The sequence below is a fragment of the Salmo trutta genome, chromosome 4 (genome assembly GCF_901001165.1).
Source record: "Salmo trutta chromosome 4, fSalTru1.1, whole genome shotgun sequence".
Taxonomy (NCBI): Eukaryota; Metazoa; Chordata; class Actinopteri; order Salmoniformes; family Salmonidae; genus Salmo; species Salmo trutta.
Window position 1 is genome coordinate 60,757,804 of NC_042960.1, and position 20,807 is coordinate 60,778,610.

The following is a 20,807-nucleotide window of genomic DNA, read 5'->3' on the forward strand; positions in this document are numbered from 1 at the left end:
ACTTTGCTCAGAAATGGGAGTTCAACCAGGGGGGAGAGTAACACTATGTACAGATTATCATCCCGTTGCAGATCTTTCCTGCAATGCAGGAGGTTTAAAAAGGCTTCTGAAGATTGTTATTTCCCTACGAAAATGTCCATCAATAATATTTCACATAATTCACCTTTCCTGTTGCTGCAGTGTTATTATGGCTCAGATTAAGATCCTATATCTGTATCTGATACTATATGAATTCTAGACAATACAAAATGCATACAGTTGTTAATAATTCCTTTCCCTCCTTCGTCTCTAGGGTTAGGAGGGCATGCTGACGACATCGCCAGAAGGAAAGAGGAGTTTGGACAGAACGTTATACCTCCAAAAAAGCCAAAAACATTTCTTCAGTTAGTGTGGGAAGCATTACAAGATGTGACACTAATTATCCTAGAAGTGGCAGCCATCATTTCATTAGGCCTTTCTTTTTATAGACCTCCAGATGCCGAAAGAGAAAGTAAGTATCTACTCTTATTTGAAATATCATGTCCTCTAATGCAGTGCTTCCCAAACTTTTTATAGTCCCGTACCCCTTCAAACATTCAACATCCAGCTGCGAACCCCCTCTAGCACCAGGGTCAGCGCACTCTCAAATGTTGTTTTTTGCCATCATTGTAAGCATGCCACACACACACTATAAGATACATTTATTAAACATAAGAATAAGTGTGAGTTTTTGTCACAACCCGGCTCATGGCAAGTGACAAAGAGCTCTTATAGGACCAAGGCACAAATAATAATAGAATAATAATCAATAATTTTGCTCTTTATTTTGCCATCTCATATATGAAACCTTATTTGTTCATCGAAAATTGTAAATAACTCAACACAGGTTAATGAGAAGGGTGTGCTTGGAAGGATGCACATAACTCTGCAATGTTGGATTGTATTGTAGAGAGTCTCAGTCTTAAATCATTTTCCACACACAGTCTGTGCCTTTATTTAGTTTTCATGCTAGTGAGGGCCGAGAATCCACTCTCACATTGGTACGTGGTTGCAAAGGGCATCAGTGTCTTAACAGCGCGATTTGCCAAGGCAAGAAACTCTGAGCGCAGCCCTATCCAGAAATCTGCCAGTGGCTTCTGATTAAATTCAATTTTCACAGAACTGCTTGTTGCAATTTCGATGAGGGTCTCTTGTTCAGATATCAGTAAGTGGACTGGAGGCAGGGCATGAAAGGGATAACGAATCCAGTTGTTTGTGTCATCTGTTTCGGGAAAGTACCTGGGTAATTGCGCACCCAACTCACTCAGGTGCTTCGCTATATATCACATTTGACATTGTTCGTAAGCTTGAGTTAATTTCCACACAGAAAAAATACAATGATGGAAAGACCTGTGTGTTGTCCTTGTTAATGCAGACAGAAAAGAGCTCCAACTTCTTAGCCTCAGTTTTGTCCCACACATTGAATATAGTTGCGGAGAGTCCTTGTAATCCTAGATTCAGATCATTCAGGCGAGAAAAAACATCACCCAGATAGGCCAGTCGTGTGAGAAACTCGTCTTCATGCAAGCGGTCAGACAAGTGAAAATTATGGTCAGTAAAGAAAACTTTAAGCTCATCTCTCAATTTAAAAAACTTGTCAATACTTTGCCCCTTGATAACCAAAGCACTTCTGTATGTTGTAAAAGCATTACATGGTCACTGCACATATCATTGCATAGTGCAGAAAATACACGAGAGTTCAGGGGCCTTGCTTTAACAAAGTTAACCATTTTCACTGTAGTGTCCAAAACGTCTTTCAAACTGTCAGGCATTCCCTTGGCAGCAAGAGCCTCTCGGTGGATGTTGCAGTGTACCCAAGTGGCGTCGGGAGCAACTGCTTGCACACACGTTACCACTCCACTATGTCTCCCTGTCATGGCTTTTGCGCCATCAGTACAGATACCAACACATCCTGACCGCCAAAGTCCATTTGATGTCACAAAGCTGTCCAAATATCCTCTCATGTTGTCCTGGTTTCCAGTGGTTTGCGGAAGAGGATGTCTTCCTTAATTGACCCCCCATAAACGTAATGGATATATACCAGGAGCTGTGCCAGGACCGCCACGTCTGTTGACTCATCCGACTGTAACGCATATAATTCACTGGCTTGTATGCGAAGCAGTAATTGTTTCAAAACATCTCCTGCCATGTCACTGATGCATTGTGAAACAGTGTTGTTTGATGAAGACATTGTCTGTATAGTTTTTTTGGCCTTTTCCAAAAAAACTATAGAGTAACAGTTAATGTGATTGGATGTTAATTATTTGACTAGGCTACCTGTATTTGACATTGTGTTATTTTGCTGAACACTAGATGGTTTAATTTTATTTTTGGCAGTGAAACGAGGTTACTCAGGCGAGAAAAAAACCTCACCCAAATGTATAGCCCCATTGGAAAATAAAAATGTACTGTTTGAAAATTAGCATTTTTATTTGGCGTACCCCCCACGACATTGCGCGTACCCCAGTTTGGGAATACCTGCTCTAATGGATTAATCACCAGGTGATTCATATTTACTCAATTTAAATACCAAAATATCTGATTGTTGCTACTTTGCAACTGTAAACTTCATGCATGCAGTCATACATGCGGCTGGCTTGTGCAGTTGCTGGTAATTGGTTATCGGACGTCAAGACAGTCAAGACAGTGTACTTCCTGTTTTATCATCATTGTAGGATACTTTCTGTGGCATCCCTTGGTTAATGGCCATGCTACCAAAGACAAAATTGACAATGTCATCAGAATGATTGAGCTACTTGTCCTCAATGAAGGGTTAGGCCATTACCTCCGACACAATTCTGGAGGGAATGCAATGTACTTATGTCCTTTGTAGCACGTCCAGATAGTGACAACTGTCCCTTTCTTTCAGATTGTGGAAAGGCAGCGGGAGGAGTGGAGGATGAGGGGGAGGCAGACGCGGGCTGGATTGAGGGTGCAGCCATCCTCCTGTCCGTCGTCTGTGTGGTCCTGGTGACAGCGTTCAATGACTGGAGTAAAGAGAAGCAGTTCCGCGGGCTGCAGAGCCGTATTGAACAGGAGCAGAAGTTTACGGTGGTCCGCGGAGGCCAAGTCGTCCAGATCCACGTGGCTGAGATCGTAGTCGGCGATGTTGCACAAGTGAAATACGGTATGGTCCTGAAAGAAAAATACCGTTCTGTGTTTATTTGTGTGTGTGTCCGTGTGCTAGCTTGCATATGTGTGTGTGCCCTAAAACCAAAGAGCATCTTCAATCCTACTTTTTCCCTCTACTCTGTCTGAATCTGGGGTAAATGAGCTAACTCACCCAGCTGAACAGTCTGGTGTATGTCTATGTTTTTCCAGGTGACCTTCTTCCTGCTGATGGTGTGCTGATCCAGGGAAATGATTTGAAAATCGATGAAAGCTCTCTAACCGGTGAATCTGACCATGTCAAGAAGACATTGGACAATGATCCAATGTTGCTGTCAGGTAATGATGATGAGCCTTCCTCTCTTCATATAATATGGCTGATGTCTAGTTACAAATCCAATATGGATCAGACTGTACGCCCAGTGGTAACGCTCCCCTTTCAAGCTACAATCCTTAGTTGATAAGTACATTTTTTTTTACTTATTAATGATATTGATTCTTGAAAAAATAACTTTATAAATGCCTCATGAGCTTTGTTCCACTGTTGTACCCCATCAAAAGCTTGTTTTACTACAATGTTTATCAACAACGTAAAACAAACACTGTATAGCCTCAAAACATGGTTAAAAATGGAATTTTGATATCCAGGCTGTGTCACATCCGGCCGTGATTGGGAGTTCCATAAGGCGGCGCACAGTTGGCCCAGCATCGTCCAGGTTTGGCCGGGGTAGGCCGTCATTGTAAATAAGAGTTTGTTCTTAACTGACTCTCCTAGTTAAATAAAGGTAAAATAAAACAATTATAATATCATGGATGGTCAGTCCTTGCATCCATTTCTTGTTGTATGAATTTGAGAGTGCTGACATTTCTCCAGGCCCATCACTCAGCTTTTTAAAGAAACAGAGGCGGGGTGCCGCTTTGTTATTGTTTTAATTAATGAGGGAGTTCTGTTAATGCCCCGGGCACGTCCCGGGTGAAGCGGGTTAGCGTTGATTGCATTCGTTTTGGAACTGAGTTGCCTCCCGGGCGTGAGCCAGGTGCCCTCGTTCTGGCCAACGGCGAAGTTGGCTCAAAACAAAGGTTACGTAGTTTTAAGCACGTGGAGTAATTAGTAGGATTCTGTCTTTTCACATGCAAACATGAGTGATTTTGATTAACAGGCTTTATCTGCCTTCTCAATTAAAAGTAGTTTGAAAAACATATATTTTCTGGTTTCTGAACGATGCATCATCTTGCCGTGTTGACAACAGATTACTGTTCCATTTGAGAAGGGCTCTTCTCCCTCACCGGTTTTGCATGTTCACGTCATGGGCCATAGCCCCATGCAATTCGCAACATATCATACGAAATGGATGACGTAGTAGACAATTGTGACCAATTTCGGGGACCCATTTTGTATCGTATTTGCCAAGGCAGCAGCTACTCCTCGTGAGCACTACTTTCAAAACTACTGGCTGAAATTATACAAAACCTTTTGGAGCATCACTTTAATCAAACTTCCTCATGGATTGTAGCTTGAAGGCTTGACTGCCACTGCACAACACGACCACATGGGTCTCCCTGTTTGTAGACTACTACTAAGAGATGATAATGGATTGAGGCACTTGTTTTTCTCCCTTGAAATACTGTAGTTGCTGTGGCACTGGCAGGCACCCAAAAAAAGTGAATGAATGGGGATTTAGGTGATGGAATGGACCATTTGATTTTCCATTCCTACTCAAGTAGAGAATAACAACATTACTACTCATGCCCTGTCTATCACGACCAAAAAAGCCTGGTATATATTATTGTTGTGGGAGAGGCTATAAGGACACAGCTGACGCTTAAACCAACTAGCCAACTTAAAACTGACCTTTACCCTAACCTTAACAAAACCTTTAGCGCTGACCCTAACACTTACCCTATCCCGTAACACTAATCTTAACCTAATTTTAATAAATTCTGAAATGAAATATCTGTTTGGTGCATCAGACGTTGTAGCCTTTTCCTATTACTGTCAATCACTCTTCTTAAGAGCTCTTAGGCGTCAACAGCAACTTGAAACAACACACTCTCTATTCCTCCATAGATACTGTTAGGCCATACAAGTTTAATTACATATTTAATTACATATTTAACAGATGCCCCTCTTCACTTTTCTCAAAAATGCAATAGAAATCTGGAAAATTACCATCCCATTTTAGATTCCATTGTTTAGGTTCCTGTGATCATGTCTCTCCATGTTCTTTCGTCAGGTACCCACGTCATGGAGGGTTCTGGGAAGATATTGATCACAGCAGTAGGTGTCAACTCCCAGACCGGCATCATTTTCACACTGCTTGGAGCCGAGGAAGACGAAGATGACGATGAGGACGAAAAGGCGGAGAAGGAAAGGAAAAAGAGGGAGAAAGAGGAGAAGAAGAAAGAGAATGAGAGGAAAAAGAAAGAGAAGAAAGAAAAGAAGGACAAGAAAGACAAACTGGACAAGAAAAGTATGTTGAACTGGATTGTACTTTCATAGCCATCTGCCACTAAATGTGTCAAACAAACCTCTCACCTCTGTTACAAATAGACCTACTTGCTTTTGATTGAGACTCACCATAGGAGTAAACATAAACTGGAATTGTTTTGGAAAAACCCTGTCCAACATGTGCTATAAGATATTCCAATATGCTATCATTTATCCTATAAGGCATACACTTGCTACATTGTGCCAGTGGCATGACATAAAGCTATTTTCTTCCATAGAGGTGATATCAGACAAGGTTATTCACTCTTTATTAACTGAAGTGGTCAATCAATCATTCAAGAGAGATAGTAAAATGAAGTTTTTGCCTGAAAAGGTTTAAACTATCTTCAATGATAAGATGTCTGTCAATGGTGTGTGAGTGACATGCACATTCAATATTTCCACTCAGATGCTGGGCAAATGATAAAAACACTATGAATAACAAAGTTCCCACTTTACACCACAATACACAAACAGTTTCTATAGCTGAATTGTGGTGCATGTTAATAACAGCATGTGGGAGCACTATAGAAGATGCAGACTTAAGATCTCAGTTGGTTAACATCTCAGTTGGTTAACATATCAGTTGGTTAACATCTCAGTTGGTTAACATCTCAGTTGGTTAAGATCTCAGTTGGTTAAGATCTCAGTTGGTTAAGATCTCAGTTGGTTAAGATCTCAGTTGGTTAACATCTCAGTTGGTTAACATCTCAGTTGGTTAAGATCTCAGTTGGTTAACATCTCAGTTGGTTAACATCTCAGTTGGTTAACATCTCAGTTGGTTAAGATCTCAGTTGGTTAACATCTCAGTTGGTTAACATATCAGTTAACTGGCTGCAGTTGGGTCAGTTGGACCATGAAGCTCTCTCCTGTCACACCCCGGCTAAAAACAGTTACTGCCTGTGAATTAAACAACCTGGTCCTTAGCTTCCTGCCAGGAGTGTTAGGGGAGCGTTGTCTTTAAGTCTGTAATCCCAGTATCATTGATCAGGGGATTGTCATAGTGAGGGAGTACACTATTAGGGAGTTGAGACAGGAATGCATGTCAGAGCATTTACAATTCTTAGTTTCCAATGTGATGTATAAGGGCTAGACGTCAATTAAAGTCACATCCAAGGGTTCACATTACAACTAGAAGGGTTTTGCCACTCTGCAAAAGTGAGAAGCTCTTTGCTGATGTGTAAATGGATCCGTTTTTAAGTGCAGTCGTTTCTTTCTCTCCACAGATAAGAAAGACGAGAAAAACAAGAAAGGTAGGTTTGTTATTGTGTGTTATATCTATATTGAAGCTGCTAGTTTTTATTTGTGTGCACTTCACGAGCATGGTGTGTTTATATTGAGTACTGTATAGTTTGGTTTGTGTGTTTATATAGACTCTGTATGATCTGGTCTGCGTGAGGTGGGTAAAGTCTGAGCTAGGCCTCGCTACGAATCGCTCCGGCCGCCGGTGCGGCCCTGTGTTTCCCTGAGGGCATATGGTAATGTGTGTGTCCATGTGGTCCGAGCAGCAGGTGCTCTTGACTCTTCTCATGGTGATTAGGACCAAGGAGATTACAGCTCTTAATCTCAGCAGCTGCTTTCCCCCTCTGCTTTTCTTCCTTTAGCTAACAACCTGTACTGTTTTCGGATCAGCACACTTAAACACTTACACACACACACACACACACGCTCACTCACACATTTGCCTGGATGAACAAGGTCCCTTTACTTCACTTACTAACGTGTTGAGTATTTAGGGTTCTAGTGCGTGTGTGTTTGTACATTTACAGAACGTGGGCATGTTTTGGGATGATGGCGGTTGGATTGGCTTGTAGAGAATCTCAGCCAAGAAAGAGCAATAATCCCCAGACTAGGATTAAAGACTGTGAGCCAAACACCATAGTGTCACTGCGGTGTATTACATAGAATAGCACCCCCTATCCGTTTCCATGCAGTATCAACAACCCCTGCCATCCAACTATGACTCCTTACACACCAATGTACTATTTTATTTTCCCCATTTAATTATTTGTTAATTGGATGCATCAACAATTCTTATTACAACTATTGTATTATGAGGTGCTCATGTTTGCTAATGTTTGACTTTTTTATCTAATGTATCTGGAAAAAATAAAGAGACAACTGAAGAGAATGTATTGATAGTGTAAAAGTAGTTTTCTCCTGGTTTTTACTGCCTTATGCCTTATCTTATTCCTTACACTCAGGGAGTATAATTACTCAGGGAGTATAGTTACTCAAGGACTATTGTTAGTTACTCAGGGAGTATAGTTAGTTACTCAGAGAGTCTAATTATTCAGGTAATATAGTTATTTACTCAGGGAGTGTAGTTGCTTAGGGTGCATAGTTAGTTACTCAGAGAGTATAGTTAATCGGGGAGTATAGTTAGTCACTCAGGGAATATATCCACTTCTGGAGTATAGTTAGTTACTCATTGAGTATAGTTAGTTACTCAGAGAGCATAGTTACTCAGTGAGTATAGTTACTCACAGAGTATAGTTATTCGGGGAGTATAGTTACACTCTTGTCATCTCTGAGGAAATGAGTTTTGATGGGCTCATGTTGTGAATTAGATGTGAACCCGATGTTTCCCAAAATGTCTCTATTTCAACTTAATGTCATTTGAACCCATCCTCTCGTCTCCCTCAGGTAAGTCTAAGGGTGGTGCAGGCGTGGAGATGCAGCCCCTAAACAGTGACGATGGAGGAGAGGAGAAGAAGAAAGCCAACCTACCAAAGAAGGAAAAGTCTGTGCTCCAGGGGAAGTTGACCAAATTAGCGGTGCAGATCGGCAAAGCAGGTAAAACCATCACAAGGGAAGCCCTCTATTTCAGCCAAGCAAAATTCGGAATTCTGAAAGTGCGTTTGATTTCCACAGCAGATTGTCTCAGTTTGTCATCATTAAAGATATTTTCCTCTTTCCTATCCTTTCCCCTGTCCAGGCCTGTTCATGTCGGGATTAACAGTAATCATCCTGATAACTCTGTTTATGGTGGACACTTTCTGGATCCAGGGCCTACCATGGGTCGCGGACTGCACACCTATCTACATACAGTTCTGTGTCAAGTTCTTCATCATTGGCGTAACTGTGCTAGTGGTGGCCGTGCCCGAAGGTCTCCCCTTGGCCGTCACCATCTCATTGGCATACTCTGTCAAAGTAGGTATCACTACTATGTTAATACAGTATGTATAATTCAGACAGGAGTAATTAAGAAACGCATTGCCAGATCACAAATAATAGCCTCCTCTCTTCCTTAGAAAATGATGAAAGACAACAACCTGGTGAGGCACCTGGATGCCTGTGAAACCATGGGCAATGCCACAGCCATCTGCTCTGACAAAACGGGGACATTAACCATGAACAGGATGACCGTGGTCCAGGCTTATCTGGGAGCCAGGCACTACAGGGTGGTTCCTGAGCCTGACCTCATCCCAGGCAAAGTCTTGGACCTGCTCATTATGGGCATCGGAGTCAACTGTGCTTACACTTCCAAGATCATGGTAAGTGAAAATATTTCATTCTGTTGAGATTTTCAACTCTGGCAAACAGAACACAAAAAGATCTGCAATAAAGCTCTTTGCTTGGCAATCTTTTATTGACATCTGCGCAAATACATTGAGTGCCAGGTCAGGGATTTCAAGCCAGAGCCAAATCCTCTTGCAATGATATCAATGGGAAATATTTGTAAAGAATTTCATTTATGTTAGCTGATTTGAAGTTTGGAACTGACCTTAATGTGTAAATGGTTTGTCTCAGTCTCCTGAGAAGGAGGGCGGGCTGCCGCGCCAAGTGGGCAACAAGACTGAATGTGCCTTGCTGGGCTTTGTCTTGGATCTGAGACGGGACTATATGACCATCCGCAATGAGATCCCAGAGGAGAAGCTCTTCAAGGTCTACACCTTCAACTCAGTCAGGAAGTCCATGAGCACGGTGCTAAAGAACGCAGATGGGAGCTACCGCATGTTCAGCAAAGGAGCATCAGAGATCCTCCTGAAGAAGTAGGCCGGGACTTTCTGTTTTTCCCTTTCGTGCAAATTAACTCAACAAATTAACTTGCTCAGTATTATTTGTCAGAAACCTAATATAAATATAAACTTAATATAAATATAAACCTAATATATATAGTATATAAATATAAACCTAATATTTACAGTATATAAACTTAATATAAATATAAACCTAATATATACAGTATATAAACTTAATATAAACCTAATAGAAATATAAACCTAAAATAAATTCCCTCTTTATCTCAACGCAGGTGTTGTAAGATCATGACAGCCAATGGGGAGGCTAAGGTCTTCAAGTCCAGGGACAGAGATGACGTGGTGAAGAAGGTGATCGAGCCCATGGCCTCCGAGGGCCTCAGGACCATCTGCCTGGCCTACAGGGACTTCCCCCCTGCCGACGGCGAGCCTGACTGGGAAAACGAAACTGACATCCTCACCGGCCTCACCTGTTTGTGTGTGGTGGGCATCGAGGACCCCGTACGGCCAGAGGTAAAAGGGCCATTGGAGCCCAAACAAAGGTTCTTGTTGCAAAGGTCCAATTAATTGAAGAAGGTAAATGTTTGTGTTGCTATAACCCTCAACAATGTACATGTATAATCACCCTAAAAAGGAAAGCAGGTGTTTGTGAGTGTGTCTCTGGGGCGTTGGATTATAAGCAAAACACGCATTTCCATAATCTGAAGAGAAAAAATTTACAGTAAGGTATTCTTCTTCCACCCTAGGTCCCTGACGCCATTAAGAGGTGTCAGCGCGCTGGCATCACGGTGCGCATGGTCACAGGTGACAACATCAACACGGCTCGGGCTATCGCTAGCAAGTGCGGCATACTGCAGCCCGGAGATGACTTCCTCTGTATAGACGGCAAAGAGTTCAACCGACGAATTAGAAACGAACTGGGAGAGGTAATATTCCTCTCACAAAATAGAACTGTTTCTGTAAAAAAAAAATGGGATGATACAGTAACCCAAGGAACTGTCTACTTCCAGATTGAGCAGGAGCGCATTGATAAGATTTGGCCCAAACTCCGTGTGCTTGCAAGATCCTCCCCCACTGACAAACATACCTTAGTGAAAGGTATGTTTGTGGTTATTCTTTTTCATTCATCACTATCTTTGGAAAGTTACAGATACATTTTTAGGTCACACATATTATTATCTAAAGGGATGATGCTTGCCTCTGTTCACAGGTATAATGGATAGCACTGTACAAGAACCAAGACAAGTTGTTGCTGTAACAGGAGATGGTACTAATGACGGCCCTGCCTTGAAGAAAGCTGATGTTGGATTTGCCATGGTATTATTATACTCCAAGATCTGGCACATGTTATGTCCCATCAATATTACATGAGTAGGTTCTCTCTCTCATTCAACCAGACGGATACTTTTGGTGCTGTGACTAATACGCTGTGACATGATGTGCCCACAGGGCATTGCAGGCACGGATGTGGCCAAAGAGGCCTCAGACATCATCCTGACAGATGACAACTTCAGCAGCATCGTCAAGGCGGTGATGTGGGGACGGAACGTCTACGATAGCATCTCCAAGTTTCTCCAGTTCCAGCTGACGGTTAATGTGGTGGCTGTCATTGTGGCCTTCACCGGAGCCTGCATCACACAGGTGAGACACTCTCTATTTCTGCCATGTTCATCCTTCCCGTCTTGCCTTTCTGCTTGTAAAGTTGAGGCACAGAGAGTCTAACTGCCTATAGGGATTTTTTATTATCTACGCTACAAGTTACAACTGTCTTTGAAAAGTGGAGCGCTACACATAACTCAAACTACATCTCCCCTCAGGACTCTCCTCTCAAAGCTGTCCAGATGCTGTGGGTGAACCTGATCATGGACACCTTTGCCTCGCTGGCCCTGGCCACTGAGCCCCCAACTGAGTCTCTCCTGCTGAGGAAGCCATACGGCCGCAACAAGCCCCTCATCTCTCGAACCATGATGAAGAACATCCTGGGCCACGCCGTCTACCAGCTCACCATCATCTTCACTCTGTTGTTCGCCGGTGAGTACCGCCTGGGGGTCAATTCAGTTAGTCGTGCCAATTGGACATTGACATTAAAATTCATGTATTTTTTCCCCTCTATGAAATCTAACTTTGTTCTTGATAAAGTTATGAAAGCAAATATATCGTATTACACGATCGTATTGCTGGTCTCCAGTGGGCCTGTCAGTATGCACTGCACCTATGTTTCCACCACAGGGGAGCAGATGTTCGACATTGATAGTGGGAGGTACGCGCCACTCCACGCCCCTCCCTCAGAACATTACACAATTGTCTTCAACACCTTCGTCATGATGCAACTCTTCAACGAGATCAACGCCCGCAAGATCCACGGCGAGCGCAACGTCTTTGACGGCATCTTCAAAAATATGATCTTCTGCTCCATTGTGTTTGGAACGTTCATCATCCAGGTGAGCAGCATTCAGATCCATACAGGAAATTCACACAGGGGATTTCATATTGGAAAGAAAGTAGCAATGCTCTCCAATCACCCTGTGTTTTGTCATCCAGATTGTGATAGTGCAGTTTGGAGGGAAACCTTTCAGCTGTGTGGGCCTCACCATCGACCAATGGCTCTGGTGTGTCTTCTTGGGCTTTGGATGTCTACTGTGGGGTCAGGTGAGCTTCTTGCCGGTTTCTAATCAAATCAAATTTATTTATATAGCCCTTCGTACATCAGCTGAAATCTCAAAGTGCTGTACAGAAACCCAGCCTAAAACCCCAAACAGCAAGCAATGCATGTGAAAGAAGCACGGTGGCTGGGAAAAACTCCCTAGGAAAAACTCCTGAGAAAGGCCAAAAACCTAGGAAGAAACCTAGAGAGGAACCAGGCTATGAGGGGTGGCCAGTCCTCTTCTGGCTGTGCCGGGTGGATATTATAACAGAACATGGTCAAGATGTTAAAATGTTCGTAAATGACCAGCATGGTCAAATAATAATAATCATAGTAGTTGTCGAGGGTGCAACAAGCACGTCCGGTGAACAGGTCAGGGTTCCGTAGCCGCAGGCAGAACAGTTGAAACTGGAGCAGCAGCATGGCCAGGTGGACTGGATTAATTTTTCTAATGTCCTTCAAAGTCCCTGTGATCTACTTGCCTGTTATTAAATGACAAAAAAAAGTTTTGTCACAAATGAGTTCAACATTTGAGTTTGTGTTTCATTTATAGGTGGTCACCACTGTCCCCACCAGCCGGCTGAAGTTCCTGAAGTCTGCAGGCCATGGCACACAGCAGGCGGAGATCCCTGAGGAGGAGCTGGAGGAGATGGAGGACCTAGACGAGATCGACCACGCTGAGATGGAGATGAGGAGGGGACAGGTTCTCTGGTGCAGAGGTCTAGGCAGGATCCAGACTCAGGTATGTATGGTCAACTCACAATTACATCTCAGCTCACAATCATCCCTCAGCTTTACACCAAACCATAGCTACCATTGGCCTGGATACAAACTCAGTATTGTGCTTTATTAACTTTCAATGGGGTCTCAATACTCATATTTTGACTGTGTCTTTGTCCCCAAACTGTCCAGATCCGCGTAGTGAATGCCTTCCGAGACACTATGTCCCCCTACGAGGGCCTGGAGACCCCGGAGTCCCGCAACTCCATCCACAACTTCATGACAACCCCAGAGTTCAGGATAGAAGACTCAGAGCCACACATCCCACTCATCGACGACACAGAGGGGGAGGACGATGCGCCCACCAAGCGTAACGCTACACAGACTCTGCCCCCACACTCCAAACTGGCCACCCTCCCGTCCTCGCCCAACCAGAACAATAACGCTGTGGACATGGTCATCCCCCTCCACAAGGAGAGCCCAAAGATTAGCGGGAATGAGAGTGCTGTGCTTCCGGCGTGCCCTGGGAGCCCGCTGAACAGCCTGGAGACCTCCCTCTGAGCTGGACCATAGTACCAGTAATGGCCCACTGACCTCAGCCCACTTAACAATACCAAGACGTGGGGAGAGGGGGCTTCTAGAAGTTTTGGTTTGGACTGGAATTGAGGACATCAGATATTTCAGATTTTATGGTCTTGTATCGATGGAGAGGTGCACATTTTGAGTGAAAGAATTATAGACTACGCTTAAAAAAAGTAATTGAATGAACAGGGAGGCTGGGACGCATTGCTGTACATCAGCAATACTTCTAAAGAATTAATGCATTGGCTATGTATATTTTTACAATTTCATTCATGTTGTGAAAGCAGACCTGTTTACACATTTGTGAAACTTTGATTGTCTGTGAAAGACCTACGTAATAACATGTACAACGTGGGGCTGTGAAATTAAAAAAAATATATACTGTATTTTAGATATTGCTGTTTTTTAGGAGAAAACAGGTTTCTATTGAAACTGAACTATTTTGCCTGCAAGTTCTATTTGGTATGTATTTTGCTAGGTACATAGAAATATCTAGCAAAATAAGAAGACTTGTGTAGAAACTTGTGTAAGAAAGTGGTTTTATGGTCTGTTAGGAGAGGTTACAATAACTGGAAAACAGCCACAAATATCCATGAACACAATTCCACACTGTAAATATTCACTCTGTTCCCAATCATTCCAAAACTACATTTCATGTTTACTGGAAAGTGGAGCTTCCATTTGTCACTAGTGCTATAAATCTAGACCACAGATGATAAGCACCGACTCCATGGAAAGGCTCATTATGAATCAAGGATACTATACATACTCTACATACTGTACAATGTGTCTGTAGAGATAATTATGTGTAGTGGGTGTATTGTTGGTTTTAAGTCATTTTTTACCATTTTAAATCAGGAGTAGGTTGTTGCCTGATCAAAAACCATGTAATTCAAAGACGTTCAATGTGCTGAATGGTTTTGATGACCTGGGTTGTATTTCACAAATAGGATCAAAGGGTTTGCCCAGCTAACTGATATAACTTGATTCTCCTCATCATTAACATGTACAGTGAGTTGATAAAGAAATACTTACCCATTGATGCCCCTTTCCATTTGACCTCTCCCATGAACTGACCTGGGAGATTTGGGTTGTTATTATTTTAAAGCTGACTACCATATTGATTCTGCTTTTTGAAATACCTTCCAGGAAACATAGAAACTACTCAAGATACAGGGGACTTTAGACTCTCAGCACAGAGTACTTTAATGCATTAAACCTCCTTCAGAGAGACTTGATATTTTGTAAAATATAGCCTAGCTTTGTATCTTCTTTGAGAAAACTAAGTAGTTTTCATCCCTCACAAAAGTCAGGGTATCATCATTTTGGAGGTAGGATTGAAAAGGATTCAAAACAGTTTTTTTGGGGGGGGGGGTAAGCCTACAGTAAAAACACCATTTATCTCATTGGAAATAGTTGACATGTTTACCCAGTGAACTGCTTTTGGTTGACAGGACCATAGGGTCCTGTGTTATTGGGTGCTATTCAACAAACCCAGAAAGCAAAAATCCTGAAATGCCAAAATAAAAACATTGTCCTGGGCTGTGGAGATTGTTTTGTTATGTTACTATTGTTTTATTACATTTTCACAGTGCAGGACCAATTCTATGTTTCTGGAATCCAGGGCCCATATCCATAAACCATCTCAGAGTAGGAGTGCTGATCTAGGATCTGTCCATTTAATCTTGTTCATTATGATCTAACAGATTCAAATGATCCTAGATCAGCACTTCCACTCTGAGATACTTTGTGGATTCGGACATATTTATTTGGGATTTCTTCTCTGTATTGCAATTTCAAACTTCATATTAAGAAGAAAGAAGGTATAAATCCCAATCCAATGGAAGTACTGTAGGTGGTAAAAAATGAAGAAAGATTCCATAAGCAACTTTTGTTTGTTTCTCTGTAGTTTCCTTCCACATTGGGAATTACTGTTTATCCACCTCTTTAAGTATTTTTTTTTATCTCAATATTTGGTAATAAAGTACTTTGTGTCTGTTTATTTTGAGCAGTGTAAATGGCTGTTGTGGTCGATATTCATTTTCGAAACTTGTTGAGTAATGTGTATGGTTTTTGAAAATAAAATATGAATATTTAGCTTACCTAAATGGTTTTGAATCTGTCCTCTATATATTTTACTTTTTCTCAACATTCAGTCATTATTGCAACACTCAGTTAATTTAAAAAGGCTACACCACACCATATAGGCCAACCAGTATCTGGTTCTCCCTGTTTACAATGCTAGTATTATAATAGTCTATTATTGAAAAAGTAATACCTGTCATACCTGAGTTTAAGTGAAATTCCTTAACAGAAAATGACTGAAGTAAAAGCGAAAAATCCCTCATTAAAGGAGCTACATGTAGAATTTTTGGATTGTAATTTCAGAAAATGTGCATACTATATCTGCAGTAATAGTGGAATGATAGTGTTTCACATTTTCTTTTCACAAAAAAAAAATCATTTTGGCCAATACAATAAATGCAGACTGCAGATTTTCTGACAAAAAAAGCCAGACCGGAGAGGGGAAAACCACCCTCCCTCTCTTATATTGGCATCACTAAAAAGTGTGGATCTCCTCGAGCACAACGAAAAATGGCAGACTGGCGCAAGCGTCAATGTAGAAATCGCTCTGTCATTTCCTGGTTGCTGAAATTCTACACTCTTCAATTTCAGTTTATGTGATACAAAAAAGCCCTGAACGGTGTAGGGAGTCATTGTACCATCTAAATTGCTGTGAAATATATTTTCAATAACAAAAAATAGTGTTTACGGCTGTTTGAAGTTGGTGGAAAAAAACTGAAAGTAAAATAGTCCATGCTCTTTGGAATCCTTAGGACATAGCCACCATGGTCCATGCTAATCGGGATCCTTGGGATGATGGATAGCACTAACCTATCACCTTGTTGCGGGAATGGGATCAGTGTTGCCAACAAATTTTCAGGGGAAGTTGCTAGAGGCAGGTCGATTTGTTGCTAAAAGTTGCTAAATGACATTGTGATGTCATTGCGTGATGACGTCATTACGTAATAACGTAAAACTGCATCATTACGTAGAATACACAATAGCGTTACTCAAATTGACTGGCCATCTCGGCTAAAAATATGATTTGACATTTGTTAGTTTACATTTGTTTGTTTATTATCATATATTTTTTTTTGTAAAAGTAATATAAACACAACACATTTTATATGATCAGATATTTTTATTTTTAAACACAACACATTGAATTATTAAACAATTACACATTATTGAACAATTACATTTTATTTATTTTCTTTTCAACTAGTAAACCTACACATTCTGAACAATTATAGTTTTAAGCAGTGTATTGGTAGTTGACATGCTACCTAACTGATCAACAATTATAGGTACAAGCTAATAACAAGGTATATATGCTATCTTATTGAACAAGCAACTTAACTCAAATAATGATGTGTGCGCTAGGCATCTCTCTCCAGGTTGTTGTGCTGCTTGGCTGGCTAGCTGCTCTATGGTTTCCTCCAGATATTGCCACTGTTCTCGCACACACTGCAGTACACACTGCCACCATCAGCTGTGTGTCTCCGCCAGTTCCAGAAAGTCCACTACTTGCATACGTACTGTAAATATGATGAATCATAGATAGGCAAGGAAATCCTCTTCATCTTCACAGTCCAACTGCATTGTCACGGAGCTGGAACCAGCAGTAGAGGATGGAGTGGCCTTAAAGCTGTATGCTGCTGTGGTGCCAAACTGCTGCAGAACTTCACTTGGTAGTTTATGCTGGTAACAGGTATCACCAGCCAGCTTCAGTCCATACCGCACCAGGAGTATGGAGTTGAGAGTGTGCAGTGACATTCTATTTCTTAACTTTGACTTGATCACACTCATTTGGCTGAACAGCTGTTCAACCTCCGCATTTCAGTGTGGCAAGGAGAGGGCAGCGAGTGCAGCTTTGCACAGTTCTTCAAATGAATTTGACCCGGAAGAGTCCGTATAGTTATTGACTTCACTCCAAAACTCGACTGTATTTTCAGTTGAGTCCCACCTAAACAGATGGATGTTTCTCCATTGGGAAATATTGTATCAATTGTTTGGGGCTGGTATCCCAGTAGCTCAGCTACTTTAATCATTTCAGTGGTGCCTTTATTATGCTTTAGCGTTTCCTTAACACAGAACAAGGCCATGTTTCGCAAGGCTTCAAGGTTGTCTGGGAGCCTTGCTTGCAGCTCCTTGCTTAAAGCAACAATGTAGTTGATGCACCGTCTCCAAATTACCTTTTTGTCCTCTGGCGCAAGACTGAGTTGGTACACCGTGCTCTCGAAAAGGTACCCAAGGTATGGTGATGGACTGAGATGTCCATCAATGGCATCCTTCAGGACATACATTTTTGCCATTGAGTTGACTACTCTGCTGCAAATTGATGTTAAGAGGTGTACCAGATTGTCCAAAAGCTTGACAGGATCTGTTTGCTCTCCCTCAAATGACTTCACTGCAACTTGTACGTCGGACAGGATTGATTTCAAGAATGTCAGGTAGACATAGTTGGTCTTGTCCATGTACATGGCGTGGAGCACATCCGCCATGTAGCAATGCTCACTGGCCTTGGTCACCTCAAAGTGGAGTTTCAGTTCTTCCCACTGGCTCAATATACGAGTTACCGCAGGTTCAATCGATAGCCAATGTGTGGCACACACTTTGGTGATCTGCAGGGGTTTCTGGCCACAATTAATGGTGGCATACACTACTTTGTACGCCTCGCACCGTTTTGGGGGAATCGAAAACCAGTTGTAGGTTTCCCTGATTAAGTACTCAACACTCCTAGGGATGGTTTCTTTGGATGCTGCACTGACAGCCAATTGTAAAGAATGGCACACACAGCAGATGAGTACCAAATTGGGCAATGCACATTCTTCCTTTAAAGTCTTGTGCACCCCATTGTGCACCCCAGTCATCACGGACGTATTATCAGTGCCAATACCATGAAGATTCTCTTTTTTAAGGTTACACTTCTCAAGAAACTCAACTACCGCCTTTGCTATTGATCTGGCATTGCCCCCCTCCAATTCAACCAGCCCAAGAAATGTGGACAACAACGGTTATTTTTTTTAGCACTGAAATACCGAATCACCACACCAGGTATTTCGAGACACTGACATCAGTGGACTCATCCAGAAGGAGACTGAACTTCTCATCCCCCACATCTGATGTTACCCTTTTGAGAAAATAAGGAGCCAGTAGTCCCCTAATCATTTCTGTGCACTTGGTGCGGTGCATTTGGAAGTTTGTTGCTGCCACAGAATCTGAAAAGGTAGCTTTGCAAGCCATACCTAAATGGTCGCATGCTAGCAGAGAACAATGCTCCGCAATGGCCATTGCCATAGTAACTTCTGCACTTTTGCAGTTATCCACTTTCTTAACCAACTGTGGTAATGTAGACTGCGTTGTGGGGTTGTACGGTTTTGATTTATTTATATGCTTTGCTGTAGCACAATGGTTTTTGATGTCATACATTTTTGAAAGCATATCTGATTTGCAGTATGCACAGTATGCCAGACAATCATCCCCAGTTACTGGCTTCAGCCACCCTTTAAATTCAGGTACAGACTCCCACTCTTTTCTGTACTTCTGGCTGTACAATTTTGATTGAGACATGTTGATTGATGTTGTAAGTTCTGTTCAAGATCAAACATTTGTGACCAACTATATTCATTGGGTTTGTCTCGTCAAATGCATACTACTGCTGCTGCAGTCAGCCAACAATGACTTGCAATTTGCTGAAATTGCTGCTGGCCTGCTGCTGCCTGTGCACGAGCTGCGCGCCTGCTGGTGACGTCACTCACAATGCACTTTTGCAGCCAGGCACGTGTGTTGTGACTGAGTGTGTGACAGAGAAAATCGTTTTTGTGTCATTTAGAGGGAAAATGCATTTTAGCGTTTGAGTCACTTTTCAAAAGTTGCTAAAAGTTCCAAATAAATTTTTAAAAGTAGCTAAATTTGTTGCTAGGTGCTGTTTGAAAAAAAAGTTGCCAGGGTACTCTGAAAAGTTGCTAAATCTAGCAACAAAATTGCTAAATTGGCATCACTGAATGGGATGTGGGAGAGTTGTTTATATTAAGCCTAAATGTTGTTGCAATTCACAATATTTTTTTTTAAATTACATTTTAGTCATTTAGCAGACACTCTTATCCAGAGTGCATACGTTTCTATATATTGTAACGACCCTGGGTTTATAAGCGCGGAAATCGACTCTGCCGCTTGAGCATGCTTTTGCGGCACAGTCGATAGCGCGCCGGACTTCGGGCTTGAAGGTCGAGGGTTCGAGACCTGCTCCCTGCCTGTTCATTACATTGGTGTCGGAAGTGATCGGACCTTGCATCCACGACAGTGCGTGTGCTTGGCCGGTGAGCGCGTTCCTGTAAGGCGTTGAGTCGCAAGCTAGCGCGAGGACGCGCTCTTTGAAAGGAGGGAGTAGTGTAACGACCCTGGGTTTATAAGCGCGGAAATCGACTCTGCCGGATGAGCATGCTTTTGCGGCACAGTCGATAGCGCGCCGGACTTCGGGCTTGAAGGTCGAGGGTTCGAGACCTGCTTCCTGCCTGTTCATTACAATATATTTGGATTTACAGCCATTAGTTTTATACTCAAGTGCCCTACATTTAAAACCAGACACTTTCTGACTTTTAAAGGTGCTACATCTAAAATATCTCACCCATGTGTAAAGTAGGTTAAGTAAATAAAATAAAATAAAAATATATATATATATTTTTTAAAGAATTTACTTAACCTAGTTTACACATGGGTGAGATATTTTAGATGTAGCACCTTTAAAAGTCAGAAAGTGTCTGGTTTTAAATGTAGGGTACTTGAGTATAAAACTAATGGCTGTAAATCCAAATCCCTTATATTACAAAACAATCTTTATTGGTCCATACACAGGGTAAACCGGTACCACACAACAGGCTGGGAGCAACAGGGTCTTGATCAAGGGCACATCAGCAGTTAGTGGCAGCTGATATGTTGATTCCGATTGCTAGCTCACACCCGACAGATTTATTTCCATCAACATTGGGATGCTAAGTTGCAACCCTCCGTTTGCCTACTTCTCTGAGGCTAGTTCTGCCGCAGTTGGCCAAATTGGTTTGATTTTGTTTTATAAAGTTGTTCTCAAATAGGTGGGCTACTCCAACACTCAGAATCAGATGCCATTTACCGATGCAGCTATGCCAGAGGCGAAACAGAAGGGACGATTGCGCGTTCTCTTGATAAGCCTGCGAATGGG

At 42.1% G+C, this 20,807-nt stretch overlaps 1 protein-coding gene across 1 annotated transcript in view; it reads left to right on the top strand.

Moving 5' to 3' along the window:
- The window catches only part of LOC115192764 (plasma membrane calcium-transporting ATPase 1-like), a 35,778-nt gene extending 20,128 nt beyond the window's left edge, over positions 1–15,650 (top strand). Inside the window, exons 3-21 of the mRNA XM_029751593.1 lie at positions 293–490; positions 2,888–3,145; positions 3,340–3,465; positions 5,361–5,597; positions 6,841–6,867; positions 8,261–8,410; positions 8,553–8,767; positions 8,869–9,111; positions 9,368–9,609; positions 9,873–10,110; positions 10,344–10,523; positions 10,608–10,695; positions 10,808–10,914; positions 11,047–11,238; positions 11,415–11,628; positions 11,827–12,038; positions 12,139–12,246; positions 12,795–12,983; positions 13,154–15,650. Coding sequence (XP_029607453.1) covers positions 293–490; positions 2,888–3,145; positions 3,340–3,465; positions 5,361–5,597; positions 6,841–6,867; positions 8,261–8,410; positions 8,553–8,767; positions 8,869–9,111; positions 9,368–9,609; positions 9,873–10,110; positions 10,344–10,523; positions 10,608–10,695; positions 10,808–10,914; positions 11,047–11,238; positions 11,415–11,628; positions 11,827–12,038; positions 12,139–12,246; positions 12,795–12,983; positions 13,154–13,522 — 3,593 coding nt within the window. The 3' untranslated portion in view covers positions 13,523–15,650. The remainder of the gene's footprint in view (positions 1–292; positions 491–2,887; positions 3,146–3,339; positions 3,466–5,360; positions 5,598–6,840; positions 6,868–8,260; positions 8,411–8,552; positions 8,768–8,868; positions 9,112–9,367; positions 9,610–9,872; positions 10,111–10,343; positions 10,524–10,607; positions 10,696–10,807; positions 10,915–11,046; positions 11,239–11,414; positions 11,629–11,826; positions 12,039–12,138; positions 12,247–12,794; positions 12,984–13,153) is intronic.
- The last annotated feature ends 5,157 nt before the right edge of the window (positions 15,651–20,807 follow it).